Source organism: Peromyscus maniculatus, chromosome 20, assembly GCF_049852395.1.
Source record: "Peromyscus maniculatus bairdii isolate BWxNUB_F1_BW_parent chromosome 20, HU_Pman_BW_mat_3.1, whole genome shotgun sequence".
NCBI lineage: Eukaryota > Metazoa > Chordata > Mammalia > Rodentia > Cricetidae > Peromyscus > Peromyscus maniculatus.
This window is the reverse complement of record NC_134871.1, coordinates 5,810,206-5,832,870: the sequence shown is the minus strand read 5'-3', so window position 1 is coordinate 5,832,870 and position 22,665 is coordinate 5,810,206. Positions and strand designations below refer to the sequence as shown.

General features: G+C 47.5%; 1 protein-coding gene across 1 annotated transcript; it reads right to left on the bottom strand.

Moving 5' to 3' along the window:
- Positions 1 to 510: 510 nt before the first annotated feature.
- C20H8orf76 (chromosome 20 C8orf76 homolog) lies at positions 511 to 17,605 on the bottom strand. The gene is made up of 6 exons (XM_006990674.4): positions 17,393 to 17,605; positions 15,342 to 15,437; positions 14,331 to 14,474; positions 10,090 to 10,538; positions 5,726 to 5,858; positions 511 to 840 (listed from the first exon to the last, which is right to left on the bottom strand). Exons 1-6 carry the CDS (start codon positions 17,507 to 17,509, stop codon positions 643 to 645), a joined length of 1,137 nt encoding a protein of 378 aa, XP_006990736.1. The 5' UTR covers positions 17,510 to 17,605; the 3' UTR covers positions 511 to 642.
- Positions 17,606 to 22,665: the final 5,060 nt, after the last annotated feature.

Sequence of the window (22,665 nt, the reverse complement as noted above, 5' to 3'; positions counted from 1 at the left end):
TCCTGTGTGCTCACGTGTACAGCCAGCCTCCTTAGGACCTGGAGGCAAAAGTAGCTGACGTAAATATGCCCAGGCTCATCCTGCTTGCTGGCCCTGAGTGATGGAATCCGGTCTCTGACTCAGGAATCCTGTCTTCTGCCAACATCCAGGGCTTGAATATGAACTATCCTCACAGAGTCACTGCTGAGGTCACACAAGGAGGCAGTAGAAACTTTAGGTGGCAGGTCTTAGCTGGAGGAAGTGGGTCCCTGTGGGCATGTCCCTGAGGGCTGTATTGTTCTAGTCCCTTCTCTGTCTCCCTCTGCTTCCTGGCCACTGTGACTGATCCTTGTCCTCACTGTGATGGACAGAAACATCTGGAACGTCAGTCACAATCAACCCTCACAAAAGCTAGGTCAGCCCCTTTATCGTTTTCCCAAGAGCTGCCTGCTAGGTTGGCAGAGACCTACAAGACAGTACATGAGGGCCTAAAAACACAAAAATAAATAGCAAAACTGAAAACAGATGAAATAACCTGGGAGAGAAGTTTTTATAAACAGTATAAAGAATCATCTTCATTTCAGTTTTCCATGATTACACAGACCTTGCCTAAAGTAAACAAGGACAACACAGCACAAGATGTTTGGGTCTTGACGTGCTTTTCTAAGCTGTGATCTGTATCTCCACGTGGAACTGATTTTCCAAGGAACAGAAATGGTCTTTGATCTTTCTGAACCACTTGTCTTCAAATTCTTCGGAGGATGCGATCACCAAGGCGGCCAGGGCTGCGGGGCCAACACACTTCACCTCTGAATGCACTTCATCTTTGATTTTCTCTGGGACAATGTCTTCCCCCATAGCCTGTATCAGGAGAAGAGAGGGAAAGACTAGCCCAGTTAGCAGCAGCAGACACAGAAAGAAAGGTTATTTACCAGCTGTAAAGCCTTCCACACAGAACACTCGGGGAGACACTCTGATCTACCGAGAAGGCCTGGTCCAAAACTATCATCACACACGCAGCTGCACGGTTTCCACTCTCCCTCTCCCCAGTAAAGGAACTCCTAAGTCCTAAGGTGGCAGCTGTGCCTCCTGGGCTCCTGGGACACTGAGTCAACCTTTCTATGTCAGCCTGTTATATTACAGTGCACCTGAGCGCTTCTCCCTCCTGGCCAGAGGCTGGGGCTTAAAGGGTAGGGGTACAGCCTAGGGTATGACGTGGGATACAGATATGTCTCCTCCATGTTCCCCCAAAGAAGCCAAAGGCAGCAAAGAATCAAGCAACAAGTCGCTGTGTCCAGCTCTCACTGACTTGGAGACTCCAACCCTCCACAGCCAAGGCTCTCTAGGGCCTTAGCACATCCCCATTAAAGGCACAATGCTGCTCCCTCCTGGTCACAACCAAACTGCAGGGACAGACTCAAACCCTGGATTCTGGACAACTCAAAATTAGATTCTAGAAAGCCCTTATGTAACCTCACTAAGTGATTCTTTGGTAGTGACAGTGAGCAAAACGGAGTTCTGACAAGGTTCAGACTCACCAGCATGAGAGTGTACACAACCATCCAGCAGGGCTGCTGTGCAGGGAACTGGAGACACTAACCTAAGGCTCCTCCAACCTAGAGATCTCATGTGGCCACAAAAACCAGAAATGCAAACAAAGAATGGCCCTTCAGAAACCACATGTTTGCCGGGCGGTGGTGGCGCACGCCTTTAATCCCAGCACTCGGGAGGCAGAGCCAGGCGGATCTCTGTGAGTTCGAGGCCAGCCTGGTCTACCAAGTGAGTTCCAGGAAAGGCACAAAGCTACACAGAGAAACCCTGTCTCGGAAAATCCAAAAAAAAAAAAAAAAAAAAAAAAAAAAGAAACCACATGTTTGTGTGTGTGCATATGTGTGGCGTATGCTTGTGTGTGCACATGTGTGGTGTATGCTTGTGTGTGCACATGTGTGGTGTGTGCATGTATGTGCATGTGTGTGGTGTATGCTTCGTGAACGTGTGTGGTGTATGCTTGTGTGTGCACATGTGTGGTGTATGTTTGTGTGTGCACGTGTGTGGTGTGTGCATGTGTGTGCGTGTGTGTGGCGTGTGCATGTGTGTGCACATGTGTGGTATGTACATGTGTATGCACATGTGTGGTGTGTGCATGTGTGTGCACGTGTGTGGTGGCATATGTACCCTTGCTTGTGCATGCCAAATCCAAAGAAGAATTCTGCCGTCACTTGGCGTTACTCTCACTGAACCTTAACCTGGCTGTTCTGGCTAGGCTGGGAGCCAGCTCACAGGCCACCTTCTCTGTCTCCCAGTGCCAGGGTTACAGCATTTGGAACCATGCCTGGCTGATGTGGGGATTCACACTCAGGTCCTCTTGCTTACAGCATACAAGCTCTATCCCACCAAACTACCTTCCTAGCCCCAAATAACACATTTTTTGAGGTAAATGCCAATGAGATGCTGTGTTTAATTATTAAACATTACTAATTCATCATTCTGAGGGCTTTTTTATTATTTCAATGTCTCTGAAATCATGAACTGATACATCATATTGTAAATGGCACGATCTTTCTCTTTCAGGGGCTTATCATATAATGATATGTCTCACAAGTGACGACTTCTTGGATTCAATGAAAATCAGTTTTTATTTATTTAGAGACAGGGTTTCTCTACGTTGTCCTGGCTGGCCTCAAACTCATTATGTAGACCAGACTGGTCTTGAACTCACAGAGATACACCTGCTGGGATTAAAGGAATGTAAAACCAGGTCTAGTCTTAAAATCAATTATTTTAGTCAGGTGTAGTGGCACACACCTTTAATCTCAGCATTCTGGAGGCAGAGACAAGTGGATCTCTGTGAGTTTGAGGTCAGCCTGGTCTACAGAGTGAGTTCCAGGATAGCCAGGTCTACACAGAGAAGCAACTGTCTCAAAAAACCAAAAACAAGAAAAAAACAAACAAAACAAAACAAAAAAACCACCAAATCAGTTTGGTTTTTTTTGTTTTTTTTTTTTTTTTTGGTTTTTTTTTGGTTTTTTTGGTTTTTTTTGTTTTTTTTTTTTTTTTTTTTGGTTTTTCGAGACAGGGTTTCTCTGTGTAGCTTTGCGCCTTTCCTGGAACTCACTTGGTAGCCCAGGCTGGCCTCGAACTCACAGAGATCCGCCTGGCTCTAGCTCCCATAGCAAATTCAAGGCCAATGAGAGAGCCTACCTCTCCTTGACCTCCATATACATGCCATGTATGCCCACACCTGCATCCAAGCATTCACCCATACCAACATACGATAAAAGGGAGAATGAGGAGGGGAATCTTTGAACATGGATGCATGATGAAATAACGGAGAAGAATACAATCCATGATATATACACACTGGATTAGAAATGGAGGTCGCCAGCAATGGCACATAATCCGATTTTGGGTGCTGCGTGAAACTAAGATTAAGTATTGAATTGCAACGTGGGAAATACATCCTATTTTAATTCTACTTTTTGGAATAAATAAATTCAGGATAATGACTGAAATGGTACTAATGTGACTTTCATACCTCTTTGTACTGGATAGTTTTATGTCAACTTGATACAAGATAAAAGTCATCTGAGATAAAGGAACCTCAACTGAGAAAGGCCTCCATAAGACTGGCAAGCCTAGCCAGGCGTTGGTGGCACACGCCTTTAATCCCAGCACTCGGGAGGCAGAGCCAGGCGGATCTCTGTGAGTTCGAGGCCAACCTGGGCTACCAAATGAGCTCCAGGAAAGGCGCAAAGCTACACAGAGAAACCCTGTCTCAAAAAACCAAAAAAAAAAAAAAAAAAAGAAAAAAAAAGAAAAAAAAAAAAAAAAAAGACTGGCAAGCCTGTAGGGATGGTCTTAATTAGTGATCATGGGGGAGGGCCCAGCCTATTGTGGGTGGTTCTCTCCCTGGACTGGTGGTTCTGGGTTCTGTAAGAGCAGGCTGAACAAGCCAGTAAGCAGCACCCCTCCATGGCCTCTGCATCAGTTTCTGCCTCCAGGTTCCCACCCTGTTTGAGTTCCTGTCCTGACTTCCTTCGATGAGGAACAGTGATAAAGAAGTGTAAACCAATAAACCCTTTCCTCCCCAACTTGCTTTGGTCATGGTGTTTTGTTGCAGCAATAGTCACCCTAACTAAGATACTCTCTAAATCTTGCTTAAATAATTCTCTTCAAATACAGACAATCCAGGTAATCACATCCACTTAGACTTCAATGACAGTGCTTTTACTAAATTTGAACTTGGGTTGATAGTTATCATCTACCATGGGAAGTGATATTTCTTTCCTACCTATAGAAGCACATAACACAAGCTTCCATTTAACTTTGCGTGTGTTCACGTGTGAGCATCTGTGGTGCACATGTGTACATGTGGAAAAGAGAAGGCAACCTTGAGTGTCATTCATCGGGCGCCTCTGCCTTGTTTTTAGTCTCTCACTTGGCCTAGAAGCCACATCAGGGGATGCCGGTCGGCAAGCTCAGCATGCCCCAAGGCTCCGCCTGCCTCTGCCTCCCAGTCCCAGCACTATTTTTTTAATGTGTATGTATTCTGGGGATGAAACAGGAAGAATGCAAACCAGGAAGGAAGGGAGGGGGGGAGGGAGGGAGGGAGGGAGGGAGGGAGGGAGGAAGGAAGGAAGGAAGGAAGGAAGGAAGGAAGGAAGGAAGGAAGGAAGGAAGGAAGGAAGGAGAAAAGAAAGCCATCTTCGCTGACCACATCTACAGAGCTGACTAGTGCAGAGACTGAGGCAGGAAGATCCCCTGAACCCAACAGTCTAAGACCAGCCTGGACAACACAGGCTGCCAGCTGACTTCACACAGGAAACGGAAAGTAAGCGATACCTGGCAGTGATAACAAACGCACAGTTTCCTAAAGCAATGGCATCAGGGCGCGCGCACACACACACACACAGTCGTTCTCATGGGAAAAGCATGGCCGCTGAACCTAGCGGCCGAGCAGACACTTCGGTGTGCTGACAGGCACCACAGTTAGCCATCTGTCTGTCTGGGTTTCTTGGGGACGTGACACTGTCAACTCTGGTGTGTGCAGAAAGGAAGCGGAAGAGCTTGACCCATCATCTCCCGATGCCATCCTTCAACCGTGTTCTTTACAAAAAGCCAGCTCCGAAGAGGCTGACGGAGGCTTAAACATGGCGTTTTCATTTCTCTGTGAACATCAAGAGAGTGTCAGGGCAGACAGAGAACACTTCTCACATCTGCTCTAGACAATCTGCCACTGGCCTTCTAACCTCGTGGCGCCACAACCTCTCTGAGCCTCCATTTCGGATCTGCCTGTCTTCACTGGCTGGTAGGATGGGTGGAGGGGGTGGGGGGTGTAAGACTGCTGCACAGGTACAGACACTTGACTATTAGTTCAGCACCAGGGTGACTCGGCAGCATAGAGATTGCCTAGCACATACGAGGTCCTGGGTTCAATCTCCCAAAAACTCATCAGTCAGTGAATTCCACATTGAAACAGCTGAGAAGGGCATGTCACTTGGGATGCTCAAGGGGGCAGGCGCTAAGGACGGCTGATGAGAACAAGGAAGAGGAACACAGCAGGAGAACGATGAGGAAGCAGCACTCCGGCGACTGGGGTGACCCAAAGGCACACAGTGAAGGGGGACAGAAGTCCTTCAGGATGAGATAAGTCCTTCAGGATGAGAAGAGCTCTGGCCCGGCTCTGGTATGGAGCAGCACAAGTTGGTGGGATGCTTGGCGCTGCGCCAACCTGAGGGGTACCCACCTCCTCCATCAACAGCACGGCACCTTCAGGGAAGCGCAGCTCCTTCACACGCTCCCCAACTTCCTGCTGAGTCCTCAAGTTCCTCTCCAAGGCAAATGAGGTTTGCTGAGGCTGGGTGAGCTGAAGCAAAAGCCTGAAAAGCCAGAAAGTCTCAGTGTGAGAGGCTCCACCACAGGGCAGCAGAGAGCACGCAGGAGCTCCCACAGAGCCAGGCCCTCAGCAGCCAGGCCCTCAGCAGCCGGGAGTCCTGCCCTCCCGAATAAGCTGCCTCCCTTCACATCTTCTTCTAAAAGAAAGGACCAGGACTCAGGGGTTCAGGCAGCTCTCGAGGGTAGCAAAGGTTGCATGGAGTCTTTGTCTAAAAACAATAAGACAGGTGGGCAGGCTGTTGAAAGCAAAAACAATTCACTGAGAAAAGCTTTCAGTCAGCCCCAGCCACAGAGTGTCCTGGGTCTGTTCCTGGTTGCCGGCATCTGCTGACTCCACAGAGACTGGACCCCAAGGACCACTCACCTTTGCTGGCACACGTGAGTACCAAACCCGGGCCAGACCTCTGACGACCGCTTCACAGCTGCCTTACCATGAACGTGCCCAGTGATCCTACCCTGGTCTCTTGAGTCACTCACCCGTCTTCGGAGCTCACCTCCCCTTTCCTAATGAGGAGCTCGGGCGGGATGTCCCACAGGCACCTGGGTTTCCGTACATCAAGCTGACATCATTCTTCCTTGGACCCTGATCTGTCCTTCCCATCCTTTTGCATGCTCCATCTCAGCAAAAAGCACCCAAGCCACGTCTGCACCCAGGGCACTCCTCGGAGCCTCCTTCTCCTCACTCCCGTCCCGCCCACCTCTGCACCCAGGGCACTCCTCGGAGTCTCCTTCTCCTCACTCCCGTCCCACCCATACACCCAGCCGAGTCCCATCTGTTCCGTAATGACACTGTTTTCTACTTCTATTACTACTGCACTACTCTAGGTCAGATCCTATCACTGATGATCACTGCCTCGCCACTGCTGTCCAAAGTTCCAAATGACCTCGTCTGCTAACCCACCCACCCACGCCACCCCCCGCCACGCACACACACCTGAATCACAGCTCTGATCACACTCCAATTCAAGCCTCTGAATACTCTCTAGGCCTTCAAGGAAAGGACCAGTTCTGTATGGCACCTAAGCCAGGGGTGGCAGCCCACGGCTCCAGTCCTAGCACCGGAAAGGCTGAAGATCACGGTGGCATACAAGTTCCAGGCAAACCGTGGCTACACAGTGAGCACTGCCTCAAAATCAGCCAATAAGCAAAGAGGGTAAAGTCTTAAGCTAATGAAAAACCCAAACACAATGAAAGTGCTCAACAGCTCAGCATTTCCCAGCTGCTTACAGCAGCCCTTGCATGCAGTAGGCGCGTTAGAGAACTTGCACTCCACACCCTCAGGCAGCAGGCATGTCCCCATTCCTCCATCTGTCCGGATGAGGAGTCTCGAGCCCGGAGTCTATGGAATCTGTGCAAGGCCACACAGCTGGCCAGCAAACCGTCCAGGCTCACGTGGTCGACAGCAGGCAAAGTCCTGAACCAGGTCTGACTCTGAGTCCAGCCTCCTCCTCCCCTTGCCCCGGTATTGTGGTTTCCAGGCCTCCTTGAGCTTCTCCACATTGCTGCTCTAGCTACCCGCAGCAGTCTGCATGAATGCTACAGGTTCGCAGGGAGTGGCACTATTTGAAAGGATTAGGACTTGGGGTCTTGTCGGAGTAGATGTGGCTTTACTGGAGGAAGTGTGTCACTGGGGGGGGTGGGCTCTGAGGTTTTAGAAATCTAAGCCAGGCCCAGTGTCTCTCTCTCTCTTTTCCTCCTGCCTGCCCAAGATGAAGAACTCTGAGCCACCTCTCCAGCACCCTGTTTGCCTGTGTGCTACTATGATGATAATGGACTAAACCTCTGAACCTGTAAGGCACTCCAGTTAAATGTTTTTCTTATGAAGGTTGCCATGGTCATGGTATCTCTTGACAGCAATAGGAACCCAAAGACGGCTCCAGATTGTGTAACTGCTCCTCTATGCCTTCTAGCCGAGCTTTCTTTCTCTATCTCACCAAACATAAGAACACACCTTCCTCACCTGAGGAACAGTACACGGGTGAGCAAGACAACACAAAGAACTAAGCCCTGCGTAGACACAGGGCTTTGGGGCTATAAAATGACCCCAATATGCAGCCCAGAAAACCATGAGGAGTAACATGAAAGGATTTGTACAGAGCACCCAGTACTTGGTGGCCAGCAGCTGCTAAGCACTCCTCCCGAGGAGCATCCAGAGGTGCCCAGGCCTGGAAAAGGCTGGTTCTCCCCTCTGGTTGGTCTCCATGGTATTCCGCTCACACCAGGACACAGCCCTCAGCAGCGGTGTGCCAGTCACTGGCTCCATGTATATTGTCCTCAGCGCGGTGACTGTCGCAAGGAAAGAGCCTCTTGGTTTGGTTTGGTTTTGGTTTTTTTTTTTTTTTTTTTAACTATCTTTATGATGTGCCTGGCACACATGCTTTGGGATGCAAGTGACAGAGTCACTGGGCATGGAGGCACACGCCTTTGCTCTTAGCCCTTAGGCGGCAGAGGCAAGTGCGTCTCTATGAGTCTGAGGCCAGCCTGGTCTACCCTGTGAGTTCCAGGCCAGCCACGGCTACAGGAGTGAGAACTGTGCACAAAACCAACCTACCAACCACAACATAAAAAAGTGACGCGGTCAGGGATAACTGGGCATCTGCTAATCTCTTTTTAATTCTTAGTAAATTTCAATAGATTCTCCAGAATTATTATATGAAAACAGAACCTCCGTTCCCACCAGTTTGTTTCTTCACTGACCAGTCACAGAACTGGTCAAAGGCATTCCTCCTTCCCGCTTCCCCCAAATCCACATATTTTAAGGATCCAAAGTGCTTGGAGTCCCCGGAAGCCAGCACGGGAGGCTCTGCCGCATGAACTAAGCACTAAGCACTATGTACTGTGCACCAAGCACTGGGTGCTCACTAGTAGCACTGAGTACAAGAGCAGGAGGCTCTCTTCAGATTTCTGCCAGACACAAACAAGAAAGCCATTTCTGTAGAAATGACACTTTTCCTTTTAAATGTATATACATTTTAATTGCTCATCATAGACTTTTTGTTGGTTCCAATCTTAACACTCTATCTTGAGTAATAACAAGAGCTGTCTTTTTTTATTTGCATTTTTTTTTTTTCCAAACAGGGTAATGACCACTGGGCAGTTTCTGCCTCCTGCACCATCTCCCCAAACTCCTGGGGTGGGCATTTGCTGTTTTCACTGAGCTGACTCCTACAGATGGCCCCACATCCTCCTCACATCACATGGGACTGTGAGTTTCTGATCTTTTCTTTTCTTTTCCAAGACAGGGTTCCTCTGTGTAGCTTTGTGCCTTTCCTGGAACTCACTCTGTAGCCCAGGCTGGCCTCAAACTCACAGAGATCCACCTGCCTCTGCCTCCCAAGTGCTGGGATTAAAGGCGTGCGCTGCCACCACCATCCAGCTTGGGTTTCTGATCTACAGGTGCAAGGGAATGTTTATTCAGAGAATGCCGCCTGAGTTCCTCAGAGGCCTGACCCATTCTCCTTCACGCCCCCAACTATGAGACTTTGTCTTGTTCATTTGAGTCAGAGTCTCACTACATAGTTCAGGCTGGCTTTGAACTCATGATCCTTCTGGCTCAGGCTCCCAAGTGCTGGAATTCCAGGTCTTGGAATACCAATAGCAATATGAAATGTTTTATTTTTTTGTGTCCCGTTGTGGTTTATATTCATTTCCCAGATGGCTGGGCTTTCTTGTACTAACAGACATCGGGAACCATCTTGTCCACTTCTTAGTCACTGTGAATAGTGATAACCACAGTGATAACCATGGGTGCACAAGTATCTTTGGGGCATGTTAGCTCAGAGTGCTTCAGGTATACGGCACAGCTGGGTCATACGGTACTCTTATTTTTGGCTTTTCTTTTGGGGTGGGTTTTTTGTTTATTTGTTTGAGACAGCGTCTCTCTACATAGCTCTGACTGCCCTGAAACTCTCTATGTAGACCAGGCTGACCTCAAATTCACAGAGATCTTCCTGCTTCTGCTTCCCAGGTGCTGGGATTAAAGGCTTGCATTCCAGGCCCTAGCTTAGTTTCACTCATTTTATTTCTGGATTCCTATATCTAAGTGGCTGTACTAGTCTATATTCCTACCAGCCTTGTATGGGATTCCTCATTCCCTGCATACCATGGATGCTAACTTTAAAAATTAACTTAAAGAAACAAATCTTTCCTCCTTAAAACGAAGAAGCAGCCTTTCTCCAAGCTCACCCCGGGTGCTGACATGCCCTCTTGGCTTACCTGGTGCGAACCAGAGAGGCACATGCCTTCATCCGAGCCTCCAGCCCTGGGGCTTCTCTCCATTCTGCTAGACAGTTCTGCATCTTCTGTGGAGCCTCCTCAGCCTTCTGGATGTTACAACCACTTGCCTCCATGGAAAGCACTGCACTCTCAGGCAAGGTTGCTGGGAAATACAGAAGGCGGCCTGTGCCAGAGTGCACACCTGAGGAACTGACAGCTTGGTTTCTTGAGGTGACACTCGTCTGTCCCCGAGATGACGTACACAGGCCTGGCCCTGGACTCAGGTATGCCTCTGCCAATTTCCACCAGCTCCAAGGGTTCAGAGGATGAAGGGAAATCAGTTTTTGCAAGCACAGAATTGTCTTCTCCAAGCTCTGAAAACTTGAAAAAATAGCCAAGTAGAGGTAGAGCACCGTGGTTAGATGGTCCGTGTTGGTTGCTTTATTCTCCTGAGGAGAAGGAACAAAAGAATCTTAGCTACAAAATGTTTTCATATAAAAATGGAAGCACCTAAAAGCCCAAGTTGTGTATGTTATAAACCAGAAGTATTTTTAGGTGCTATATGGATCAAGTGAACTTAATATTTCCACAGCTTTTGTGTTTCAAACCATAACCTAGGGCCAGTGAAAGCTGTGGCTGGATGGAGCATGCGCACACTCACACACACACACACACACACACACACACACACACACACACACACACAAATATGAAACCAAAAACCTAGAAAATGATTCAGCAAATGGTCCTCAGCAACTCTTAGACACCTTTGTTAGGGTTTCTATTGCTGTGAAGAGATACTATGACCATGGGAACTCTTATAAAGGAAAACATTTAATTAGGGCTGCCTTACAGTTCAGAGGTTTAGTCCATTGTCCTCATGGTGGGTGGCATGGCGGCATGCAGGCAGACATGGTGCTGGAGAAGGAGCTGAGAGTTCTATATCTTGATCCACAGGCAACAGAAGGAACTTCTGTGTCACACTGAGCATAGCTTGAGCATAGGAGACCTCAGAGCCCGCCCCCACAGTGACACACTTCCTCCAACAAGGCCACACCTCCTAATAGTGCCACTCCCTCTGGGGGCCATTTTCTTTCAAACCACCACAACACCCCAATGCCATAATGCAGCAGCTCATGTATAAGTGGCCTGACAAAATTCAACACCAAAAACATAATGCCATGGATTGTTCAACTTTACCACAGTCCTGTTATGGTCATCTGGTGTCATGCTGGCGAGGCGTGAACCTGTAATGCCCAGTCTCAACTAACAACCTGATGGTCTGAGAAGCACCCAGGGGAGCATCTAAGAACAGTTCTAGAACATACTAGTTAAATAGGGTAGACCCCATAAGCTGGCTTCCTAGACAGAATAACAAGGAGAAAGAGAGAGCCTGCCAGTGCCTCTGCCCCACATCACCCTGCTGCCAGGAGAGGCTGCTGTCTCAGTTACACCCTCCATCATGTCACACCACCTCACTGCAGCCCAGAAACACAAGCCCAGTGACCCCGGAGTGTGGACTCTGAAGCAACGAGCACATCTCTCCCCGGGTCCTGTCTGTCACCGTGGTGAGGTCTGTGTGCATTTTCTTATTAGGTGCTGACCTAATGGTTTCTTTTTAATATTTCAGAGTTACTAAACCCCGAGGTGATTTCCTTGAGGATTTGCAGGAATCCCATCTGCATCTTTGACTTGGCTTAGATTCTTACTCAGGACAAGCCTGAAGCTCTCAGCTTGGTACTGCACCCAAATGCCTTCCCTGCTGTCCCTGGCCACAGGAGGTTGCTCTGTGTCCTTCTGATCAGAAAACCCTTTTGAAGTCTCCTTAAGAGCCACCATCTCTCACCTAACCTGCCATATGGCAGATGCCCTGTGGGTTAGAGAAAAGGGTCCACTTTTTCCAAATTAGTCTGCAGAGAGCAGATGGCAGAGTGAAATTACCTTCAACCCGATGTGAAATCTAAGGGAAGCCCAGCCTGTCTAGGTCACATGCCTGCACAGAACAAAACCGAGTGTCAAACAGAGGCCAAACTACCCAGGATGCAGCCTGCAGGAACCAGTAAACCACCCAGGATGCAGTGTACAGGAACCAGTAAATCACCCAGGGTGCAGTCTACAGGACCAGTAAACCACCCAGGATGCAGTGTACAGGAACCAGTAAACCACCCAGGGTGCAGTCTACAGGACCAGTAAACCACCCAGGATGCAGTATACAGGAACCAGTAAACCACCCAGGATGCAGTGTACAGGAACCAGTAAACCACCCAGGATGCAGCCTGCAGGAACCAGTAAACCACCCAGGAAGCAGTGTACAGGAACCAGTAAATCACCCAGGATGCAGTGTACAGGAACCAGTAAACCACCCAGGATGCAGTGTACAGGAACCAGTACAGCAGGCAGTGAAAGCCTGCTGAGTTCTTGGAGCATTCCCATGCCGAGAGGAAAAACATGAAACAGACACACATAACTTATTTGGTGACACTGTATCTACCCAAGCACTGGGCACGCCTTGCTTTAACTGTTTCTATTGCTTACGGCAATAATAAGAGCCCTGGGTTCGATTCTGAATTGTAGTACACAGACAAAGCACAGTGCCCTGTGTATCGCAGATGTGACCTAACTGCTGAACAATGAATTGTCTAAAGCCAGGCTGTGCCTTTCTGAGCTGGCTCAGTGTGTAAAGGTGCTTGCTGCCAAGCCTGAGGACCTGGGTTCAAGCCCTGGAAACCACACGGTGGAAGGAGACTAACTCCCACCGATTGTCTTTGGACCTCCACACAGGCTGTGGCGTATGAACCCCCACTACCTCTAAGTAAATAGACAACATGTTAAAAACAGTATTTTAATTATGCCTTTTTTTTTTCTAATAAGAACATGTCTAGATTATCTCTAGCAAATGCTCCACTTCTGCTATGATCTATAATGCATTCTACTACTCAAAAACACGTTCCCACTGGGAAGGCAGGTATATGTCAGTGTGAAGTAGGTGCCACACACAGACCGTGATCCCTCCCTGACTCCTGCTTTTTTTTAAAAAACAGGGTACGCGTATATACCCATATATATATACAGACTAGACTGACTGGTCTTGAACTTGTGATGCTCTTACCGCAGCCTCCCGAGTGCTGGAATTACAGGCATGCACCGGTATGCTGGGCTCTAGACTATGGTCCTGATAATATGATTAATAAGGTGAGTTTACTGGTGTGGTAGTTTGAATGTAATTGGCCCCCATAATCCCAAAGGGAGTGGCACTAGGCACTATCAGGAAGTGTGGCCTTGTTGGAGGAAGTGTGTCACTGCAGAAGTGGGCTTTGAGGTCTCTTTTGCTCAAGCTTTGCTCAGTGTGACAATCAGACTACCTCCTGTTGCCTGCAAAATGCAGGACTCTCAGCTACTTCTCCAGCATCATGTCTGCCTGCACGCTGCCATGCTCCCAGCCATGATAATACTGGACTGACCCTCTGAACTGTAAGTGAACCACCCAATGAAATGTTTTCCTTTACAAGAGTTGCCATGGTCATGGTGTCTCTTCACAGCAATAGAAACCCTAACTAAGATGACTGGTACGCTAAATTAATAAAGGAGGGTTTGATGGCATGGTTGGTATGCCCCTCTTTGGACCTTAAATTCCATTTAAATGTGTTTCAGGGATTTTCCCAGGGCTGCAATAATAAAACAATGGGACTAGAGATGATTCGGTGGTTAAGAGCACAGTTTGCTCTTGCAAAGGACCTAGGTTTGGTTCCCAGCACCCACACTGGGTAGCTCACAGCCAGTTGTTCTCCAGCTCCAGGGGATCCAATGTCTCTAGGCTCCTGGGCACCTGCACTCCACGTCCATACCTACACTTGGATGCCAACACACACACACATACACATACACACACACACACACACACACACACACATACATAATTAAAATTTAAAATATATCATTGAAAAATCCAAAAAATAATCACTCATCATCCTACCACTCTGAGTATATATTCCTCATAAAAATAAAACTTCTGAAAATGAGATTTCTAAGCGCTAATTCTCATCTTAGCACAGGAAAAATATTCCAAGAAAATAATCACATCTGGTGCACCGAGCTTCAGCTCAATAACTGCACCGCTGATAGTTTCCCGCCGTAATCCCAGCCCACCAATCCCGATTCCACTGGAGGTCTGTTTTTCAGGGAGTGAATGACCCTGATGTCCTTGGTACAGGAGAGTGTGAGAACAAGATGGAGCCACTCACCAAGTCTGCTGCAATCTCCAGGGCTTCCTCGTGTCTCCCCAGGTGAGCCAGACACCGGGCCTGGCCTTCTTGGACATCCCTTTTCATGGCAACATTGGTAGACGGCAACTGTTCAGAGATCCCGGAGTATTCCCGCAGCGCTTTCTGACAATTATTAAAGGGAGGGGGGAAGGCATAAGGAGGATGGGGAAAGGATCCAGTGCAGAGATGACCATTGCCTACGCAGAAAGTAGTATAACTGACCTCTCCAATGACCTATGGGAGACCTAAGTGCTTCAAACAGTACTATTAATGTTTTTCTAAAGGGTAGAGACAGATGGCTGCAGGTCATAATGTCTACAACTATGGTAAATATCACAGCATTAGAGACAGAACATTCTAGACGCAAAAAGAATAGGCTTTGAGTCCTAGATTTACTGGGGCGTGTGTGTGTGTGTGTGTGTGTGTGTGTGTGTGTGTGTGTGTGTGTGTTGAGACATATATAACTCCAGCTGGCCTGGAATTTGCTATGTAGATTAATTAGGCTGGACTTGAACTCACAGGGATCCACCCGCCTCTGCCTCCACCTTGCAAGTGCTGATTGAAGGCATATGCCATGAGGCCCAGCTATTATACCTTATTAATATTTGCACAAAGATGAGAGGGGACATATATGTGAAGCAATCTGGCATCTGATTGTTCATCCTTCCCTTTTCTGGCATATTTTGGGGAATTTGTCCCTATGACATGCTGGAGAGTCACAGGTGAGTTGATATAGAGCCTAGGCAAACAGACCACAAGGACTCCCAAAATAGTCTTTGGTTGGAATTATGAAAAAACAGAACATAATATGGACCCTAAAGAAAAGACCAGGACTTAGGATTCTAAGATTATCTATAGGCATCACTGAAGACTAACTACATCTCCACAAAGCACACTCCTAACTTGGCACACACTGCTCTTTACATGGGCTATTTTGATAAAACAAGAGCCCACTTCAAGTACCCTAGTCTGTCACGGGCCGACTCCCACCTCGTATTCCTGTCGTCGGTAGGCCAAGTCCCCTCTGAATTTCTTGAGAGTGAGAACTTCAGTATCCTCAGTACTTTCCGTCTCTCCATAAAACCACTAGAAATCAAGAAGACAGCATTTATGAGGAAGAGTGAAGCCATGCTTTTCCACATCACCATCAAAAGCAGGTTCCCATAATACAACCATTTAACCGCCAAGGACACACTTCTTCAGGATGAGACTCAAGCGAAAACAGTGGACAAAAAAATGGCTACATTTTCGTTGTTTTTTGAAACAGGGTCTCATTATGCCCCCCAAGTGCTGAGATAACCGCACAGACCAAATGATACATATGTGTAGTACATGTATGTACAGGTGTGTGTAGGCCTGTGACTGTGGCTAGCCTGGCTACAGCAAGCCCCAGGGTGCTCCTGTCTCCACCTCCCAGTGCTGGTTGCCATGCCCAGTTTTTTATAAGGGTACGCGGATCCGCATGCTTGGTATTAAGCACTTACCCACTGAGCCACCAATGACAATCTCAATGGTGGCCTGATTTTTAAAAATCATTTTTTCAATAGATTATATGTGTGAGGTCACATCCAAGCCACTGTGAACATGTGGAAGTCCGAGCACGCTCTGCTGGAGTCCGTTCTCTCCTTCTACTGTGTAGGTTCTGGTGACAGAGCTCAGGTCATCAAGACCTGGCTGCAGGTGACTTCATCTGCTGCGTCATCTCACTAACAGCCCAGGTTTTTGTTAAAATGATCACAAATACAGAGTCAGTGAGAAGACTCTGTGGGTAAAAGCACTTGTCACCAAGTCCGAGATCACGGACCCCTGTGGTAGAAGGAACAACCAATACCTGCAGTTTGTCCGGACTGCCACAGTGCGATGGCGCTCGCTCGCGCTCTCTCTCGCTCTCTCTCTCTCTCTCTCTCTCACACACACACACACACACACACACACACACACACACACACAAATAAATGAATGTGGTTAAAAATAAATTCTTTAATGACCACTAGTATAAACATGTCAATAACATGTTTGTAAAAAAAAAAAAAAAAAAGCAAAAACAAGAAAAAAAAACCCACGTATTTTCAACCGCATCCTGTACGGTACCAAGGACTCTTTAAAGCAGTATCTGTTTTCTTTTAGAGCAATGGAGTGAAAGGGATTGACAATCCTACGCACAAGACACAGGAGGCTGTGATTACCACGCAACGGTGCTATTGTGAAAATGTCACACAGGCACACAGAACCGAGCAAAGGAAATTACAACTGAAAGGAGGTTCTGGGTATCTCTAAGAACACTTCCCTCTTCTGATTTAAACCCCCTGGATACAAAGTGAGATTGAGATTTAACTCCCGACAAAAAGACACAAAAAAGGATGAAAAGCATTTTGTATGGCCAAAGAAGCATCTACTCCCTTTTACAATAAAACCTGCTGAGGCCAAAGAAAGTCTGTCTCTAAATTCTAAGTTGACTCGAATGTAGTTAGCACATTCTGATGGCTTGGCTGTATTTCTAAAATACTTCCCTCTGTATCACCGCTCATCACAAGCTTGCTAAATTAGTTTCTCTCCTCCTGAGCCACCACGGTAGGGAAAACTTCCTTCTATTCTTCAAACACTATGTCACTCAAGACTAGATATTTGAGCCACGGTTAGCTTCGGCCCTCTGCTGCTATCTAGTCACACTTTTTTAACTAGCCATTCCCCACTTCTTAACAATAATATATAAACCTCCACCCCATTTTCATTATCCTATTAGAAAACGATGAAACTAAATTGGCTTGAAACTATTTTATTCTCCCAGACTGTCAGGGGGGTCCTGCAAGAATGCGCTGCTGACCATCCGGGCCGAGCTGGGGGCAGGAAGGTGTGGTGTGACGCTGGCCCGGGCCGGCCTGCGGGACCTGTGGGAGGGTGGGGACAGACAACAGGAGGCTGGAAGAGGGAGGCGGCCGTGCTCACAAGCCCCGACTCCAGGGCTGCGGGACAGGGGCGGGGGCTGGCCTCGCCGCAGGCCGGCTCCGGTGCGGAGCGGCAGGAGCCAGCAGCCGTCTCACCTGTGGCTCGCACAGCTTGGCGCCGTAGGGCGCGGGCGGCTCGGGCCGCCGCTCCGGCCTCTGCTCGAACACTGAGTCCTCAAATTCGCCGCCGAGCACCCAGCACCCGGCCTCCATCGCGCGCGAGGACCCAAACCGAGCTAACACTTGCAGCGGCTCCCAGCCCCCAGCATCCGAGACGCGCGGCTGCAGCCAGCCACCGAGACGAGGTAGTGCCTAGAGCGGCGCCGGCGCGCAGCCCACCCGGAAGCGGTGGGCTGTCGGCCGGAGCGTAGCATTCTGGGAGTGGTAGTCTTTCAGCGGCCGCGCATGTAGGGGCTATTACCCAAGTTGGGGGTCGTGGTGGAGCAGAAATTATTACCTGACTCTCGGGCTTCTTAAACCTCACCACAAAGAGTTTGACTTCTCCGTGTCAGGAGCTGAATAGAGTACTCTTTCCCTGCCTACCTCGAAAAATCGGGGTCCGTGGGGAGCCGGCTAACTTAGGTACCGGTTTTAAACACGGGCAGCGTTCTCATTGTGTTACCCCTCCCCCACTTTATTTTGCATTTCCCGTCTTCTCCCAATAGCAACTGTGAGAAAGGCAGTAAGTAATTCCTGTTTTGTAAACGAAAATATTGGGCTTGAAGAGGTCAGGTAAACTAGCTGAAAAAGCCCCGCGTCTCTAGAGAAGAGACCAGAACTACTCAGAAATTTATCTGACTAGCAGAACTCTAAGACTTTCCAGAAGTGTCTTGACTCTGGAAAGGAATGCAGAGCTAATAATAAAGCTTTTTTGTTTTTCCTCTCACTTGCTCCCCTTCCACCGTTTGTCTTTTCAGGGTTCTTTCTTCAGCTCTATTTTCTACTCTCCAGACTCTATGGGCAACTTAAGCCACCTCCCATCTGCTCATGACTCACAAAATGTGGAACAGACTCATCTGAAGACTCCACTTAGGCCAGGCGGTAACTACTGATGGATTCTTCCCGGGGAAATCCATGTTTAATAGTGAGGTTGTTTTGTTTTCCCATCAGAAATGCAATACTCCATATTAAGAAAAATTTGGATATTATAGAAAAATATAAGAAAACAATACATAATACCATCACCAAGAAAAAAAATGAGGTCCTAAAAAGGAAGAGATATTTGCCCTAATTCTGGTATGTCGTCTTAGAAGCACAGTACTGGATAACTGCAAGAGCCACGCGTGTCTGGCTTCAAGATCCCTGCTTTACTAGCTGTTCAAGCCAGTGTGTGAAATGGGTATTGACTAAAGTAAGGCTTATAAAGCTTGTGAGATGGCCAGAGGGTGACATGGGTTCATTTAAAATCCCTGCCCCAGGAGCAGCATAAGAGCAGAGCAAAGGCAGGCGTCGGGGATTTCTTCTAGCCTTTTCTTTATGAAAGTTATTTGGTTCTGGAATGTCTTCCCCCCCTGCTTTGAAGCCAGCTGGCTCTAGACTCCTGCCCAACAACTAACTGAGCTAGAGCTTGTGCTGAGAAGGCAGCCAGTTGCTTTAGGTCTGCATGTGGGTAAGTGATGGTTCACTGCTCTTAGGGCTCAAGATTCCTGGGCTTAGTAGTTTCCAACCTTTTGCCACTAAGAACCTCCTTGATTACTTTACTCCTGCCACCATGGCAGATTTGTGTACCAAATAAAGCTGTATTTATTGACTAATGATTGCTTCTCTTTCCTCTGAAAAGCTGAACCCAAATCCTATATAACAGCCAATCCAAGCTTCTACCCAGTTTGAGTCCACCAGCATTGCCTCGTTCAGTGATAGGATTCGAGCTGAAAGTGAGAATGTAGCTGTTAGGACACTGGGAAGCCTGATGGACAGCAAACTAGTTAGAATTAGGACTTTGCCAATACTACAGTTTGAATTCCCCATTGCAGTTGAGGAGCCAAGGTCTGGAGGCATTTGATAAGCCCAAGACAGTAAGCCAATAAAACAAGAGGGCATTGGACACTGTAACAGTTAAATCTATGTATACTTAGAAAATGCAGGTGTTTGGTGGTGGAGCAGTGTTCTCAACCCTCCTAACGCTGCGACCCTTTAATACAGTTGACCCTTTAATACAGTTGACCCTTTAATACAGTTGCTCATGTTGCGGTGACTCCCAACCATAAAATTATTTTCATTGATACTTCAGAACTGTAATTTTGCTGTTATGAATCGTAATGTAAATACTTTTGGAGATACTTGTTTGTCAACGGTGTCATGAGCCACAGGTTGAATCACTATGTTAGAGAGTAAATGGGATTTCTACAACTATCAAACTGAGTGGTTATGATTTTTAAAAACCTGTTTCTACAGCTTAATAGCTATGAAAGTCGTATTTTTGATTGAGGTGCCTGTTTGAGTTGCCCATCACAAGGCAGCTGCCACCTTTTCAGGCAACACTCTGCTCACTTATTTCCCTCACTGTGGCATTCCACAAACCGTAGACAGTGGGAAGGTTAGACGCTGTCTTTTTCACTCTTGTAAACTCCGCTCCCAGACAGGCCTTGGCCAAAGCAGCTCTTAATCAATGCCTGCTGAATGGAGGGGTGATGTAAAGGAGGGGCACCGAGGAAGGCAGGAGAGGTACCTCTCAGCTGTGGCCACATGTTGGTGTCCTGCCTGTGATCTGGAGAGGAGAGCCAATGTTTCCCTGCGGAAGCGTCTCCCCAGCCTAGACCGTGAGCCTACCCTCGTTGCACCCCGATCTCAAGGGAGCCCTGCTCCCCAGCTGCTGTTCTCAACAGGCCTGCCACAGTCGGCCCTCAGTCTGCCCCTCCTCTTGCAACCCTCTTGTCCTAACCAGGTAACAACTCACCACTCCTTTTGATCAGGAGGCCACCCCAACCCCAGTGCCCTTTATCTATGTGACCGATTCCCAGAATCCTTTCCTGACCTCCCCTCCCCTCAGCCTGGCTCCCATTGCCCCAGTCTAGGTTCACACACCATGTCCAAGGGCACTTGGCATTTCCAAAGTTTGGGGTTGAGGCTTTTTTTGTTTTTTAATCTAATGTTCATTTGTCAGTCACCCACAGTAGACCATGAGCTCATTTAGGCCTTGACTAGGTCACTCACCTCTATGTGAGCAGTGTCTGGCACCCAGTCATCCCTGACTCCTGTTGAGGGGATCAATCCAAACTACACTTGCCACAGCGTATTCATGTATGGACTCTCTGCATCATTCCATGTGTCTGGGGGCCTATGTGTGTAGCTCTGTGCTCATGTAGAGACCATACTAACATGGGAGGACAGATGATAAACATGGACACAAGCAGGTTATTTAGTTACATAATTTGATATTGTGCTGGGATCGAGGTTTGGATGTGAAGTGTGTCTCACAGCTCACACTTTAAATATTTCATCCCCAGCTTGTGTGAAAGGCTGCCTGTAGAAGTGGGGCCTGATGGGAAATAGGTCACTGGGGGCAGGCCCCTGAAGGTTCTATCTGCTTTTCGTTCCTGGCAAGGCCTCCTGTGTGGTGATATTTTATTTGTGCAACCCAATAAAGTTTATCTGAGGATCAAAGGAAAAAGCCAGCCACTATATTAAACACAGAAGTCGGGCAATGGTAGCACACGCCTTTAATCCTATCATTCAGAAGGCAGGGATCTGTCTGGAGCTCTGTGAATTCAAAGCCACACTGGGAACAGAGCCAGGCATGGTGGCACATGCCTTAAATTCCAACACTAACCATAGAGGTCTGGAGGTCTGTACAGACAGACAGGAAGTGACAGAGCTGAGCAGAAAGAGGAAGTGATGTAGCTGGACGGAGAGAGCAAATCAGATGGCAGAACAGAAAGGCATACAGGCGTGGGTATATAAGAAGTAGGTCTCTCTCTCTGAGCCGGGCAGTGGTGGGGAGGGGGCCAGAGCCAGGTGGATCTCTGTGAGTTCGAGCCTAGCCTGGTCTACAGAGCAAGATGCAGGACAGGCACCAAAACTATGCAGAGAAACTCTGTCTCGAAAAAAAAAAGTAGGCCTCTTTGGAGCCTGAGGTGTCGGTGAAGCGAAGTTAACTTGTGGCTTTTCCTAGTTCTCTGATCTCTCAGGTTTTCACCCCTATATCTGGCTCTGGGTTTTTATTTAATAAGATCATTTAGCAATTTGTCCACACTCCTGGTCTGTCAAGATGTGCAAAGCTTCCCCACACACTGCAGCCCTCAACTCAGACACTTGTGCTAAAATGCTGCCCTTGCCATACCAAACTGAAACCCCTCTGAGACCGTGAGCCCGAACAACCCATTCCTCCCTTGTTCCTGTCACCGTGAGCAGAGTGACTGAAGCAGAGCCTTTCTGGACTTACCGTAGAAAGGGGCCTTCCATGATAGACCTATCTCTTTGCCTTTCTGACCCAAGAAGTTTTCCTTTGAGCTACCCCTTTGGCTCTATGAAGATGGTAAATATTTCTTTTTCCACTTTTCCATTTTTTTCTTTAATTTTTTTAAAATTACATTTATCTATTTATTTGGGTGGGGGCAAATGCCACAGTGCCCATGTAGTAGTCAGAAGACAGCTTACATGAGTTAGTTCCTCCCTCTGCCATGTGGCTCCCAGGAGTCAAACTCAGGTCATCAGGTTTGGAGGCCAATGCCTTAATCCAATGAGCCATCTTGCTGATCTTTCTGTTTGTTTCTTTTCCTAAAAACTGTTCCTTCTATTTCTGACATGAATGCTATCCCACTAATTCTCATGAATAATCTACCAACACACATTTCTCATATTCTGAAGAATTTGTATAGTAGTACACTCATTGATTCAACTAAAATCTGCGTTTATATACTGTAAGAAAAGTACTGTTTTCAGAATGGAACGTACAGTGGTAAATAAGACAGATAAGATCCATACACTCAGGGCTGGAGAGATGGCTCATCCCTGAAGAGCACTTGCTGTCCTTGGAGGGGACCAGAGTTCCCTTCCCAGCGCCCACACCAGGCAGCTCACAGCTGCCTGTTAACTCCAGCTCCAGGGTATCTGATGCCCTCTTCTGGTACCTCCATGGTGTACCTCCATAGGTACCTGCACAGAGGTATGCATATTGACAAATTTTTTATACATATAATATATATTGCTCATATATACATATATTTACATATTATTCATATATTGTGAATATATCCATTATATATATATATATATATATATATATATATATATATATATATATATATATATATATAAAGATTCTTGCTCTAGTGTAAGTTCTATTTTAGGAGGAGACAAATAATAATTCGTCTGTGTTCTCAGTGTGCAGCCCTACCTCCTAGATCCAGAAAATGCAGAAAAGCCCCCAT

Coding starts and splice junctions, on each gene's coding strand:
- C20H8orf76 (XM_006990674.4), bottom strand. CDS start 17,509: ATGGAGGCCGGGTGCTGGGTGCTCGGCGGCGAATTTGAGGACTCAGTG. Junction 10,539..14,330: donor TGGAGATTGCAGCAGACTTG/GTGAGTGGCTCC, acceptor CCTTCTCCTCAG/GAGAATAAAGCAACCAACAC. Junction 841..5,725: donor CCGTGCTGTTGATGGAGGAG/GTGGGTACCCCT, acceptor CTCCTGATACAG/GCTATGGGGGAAGACATTGT.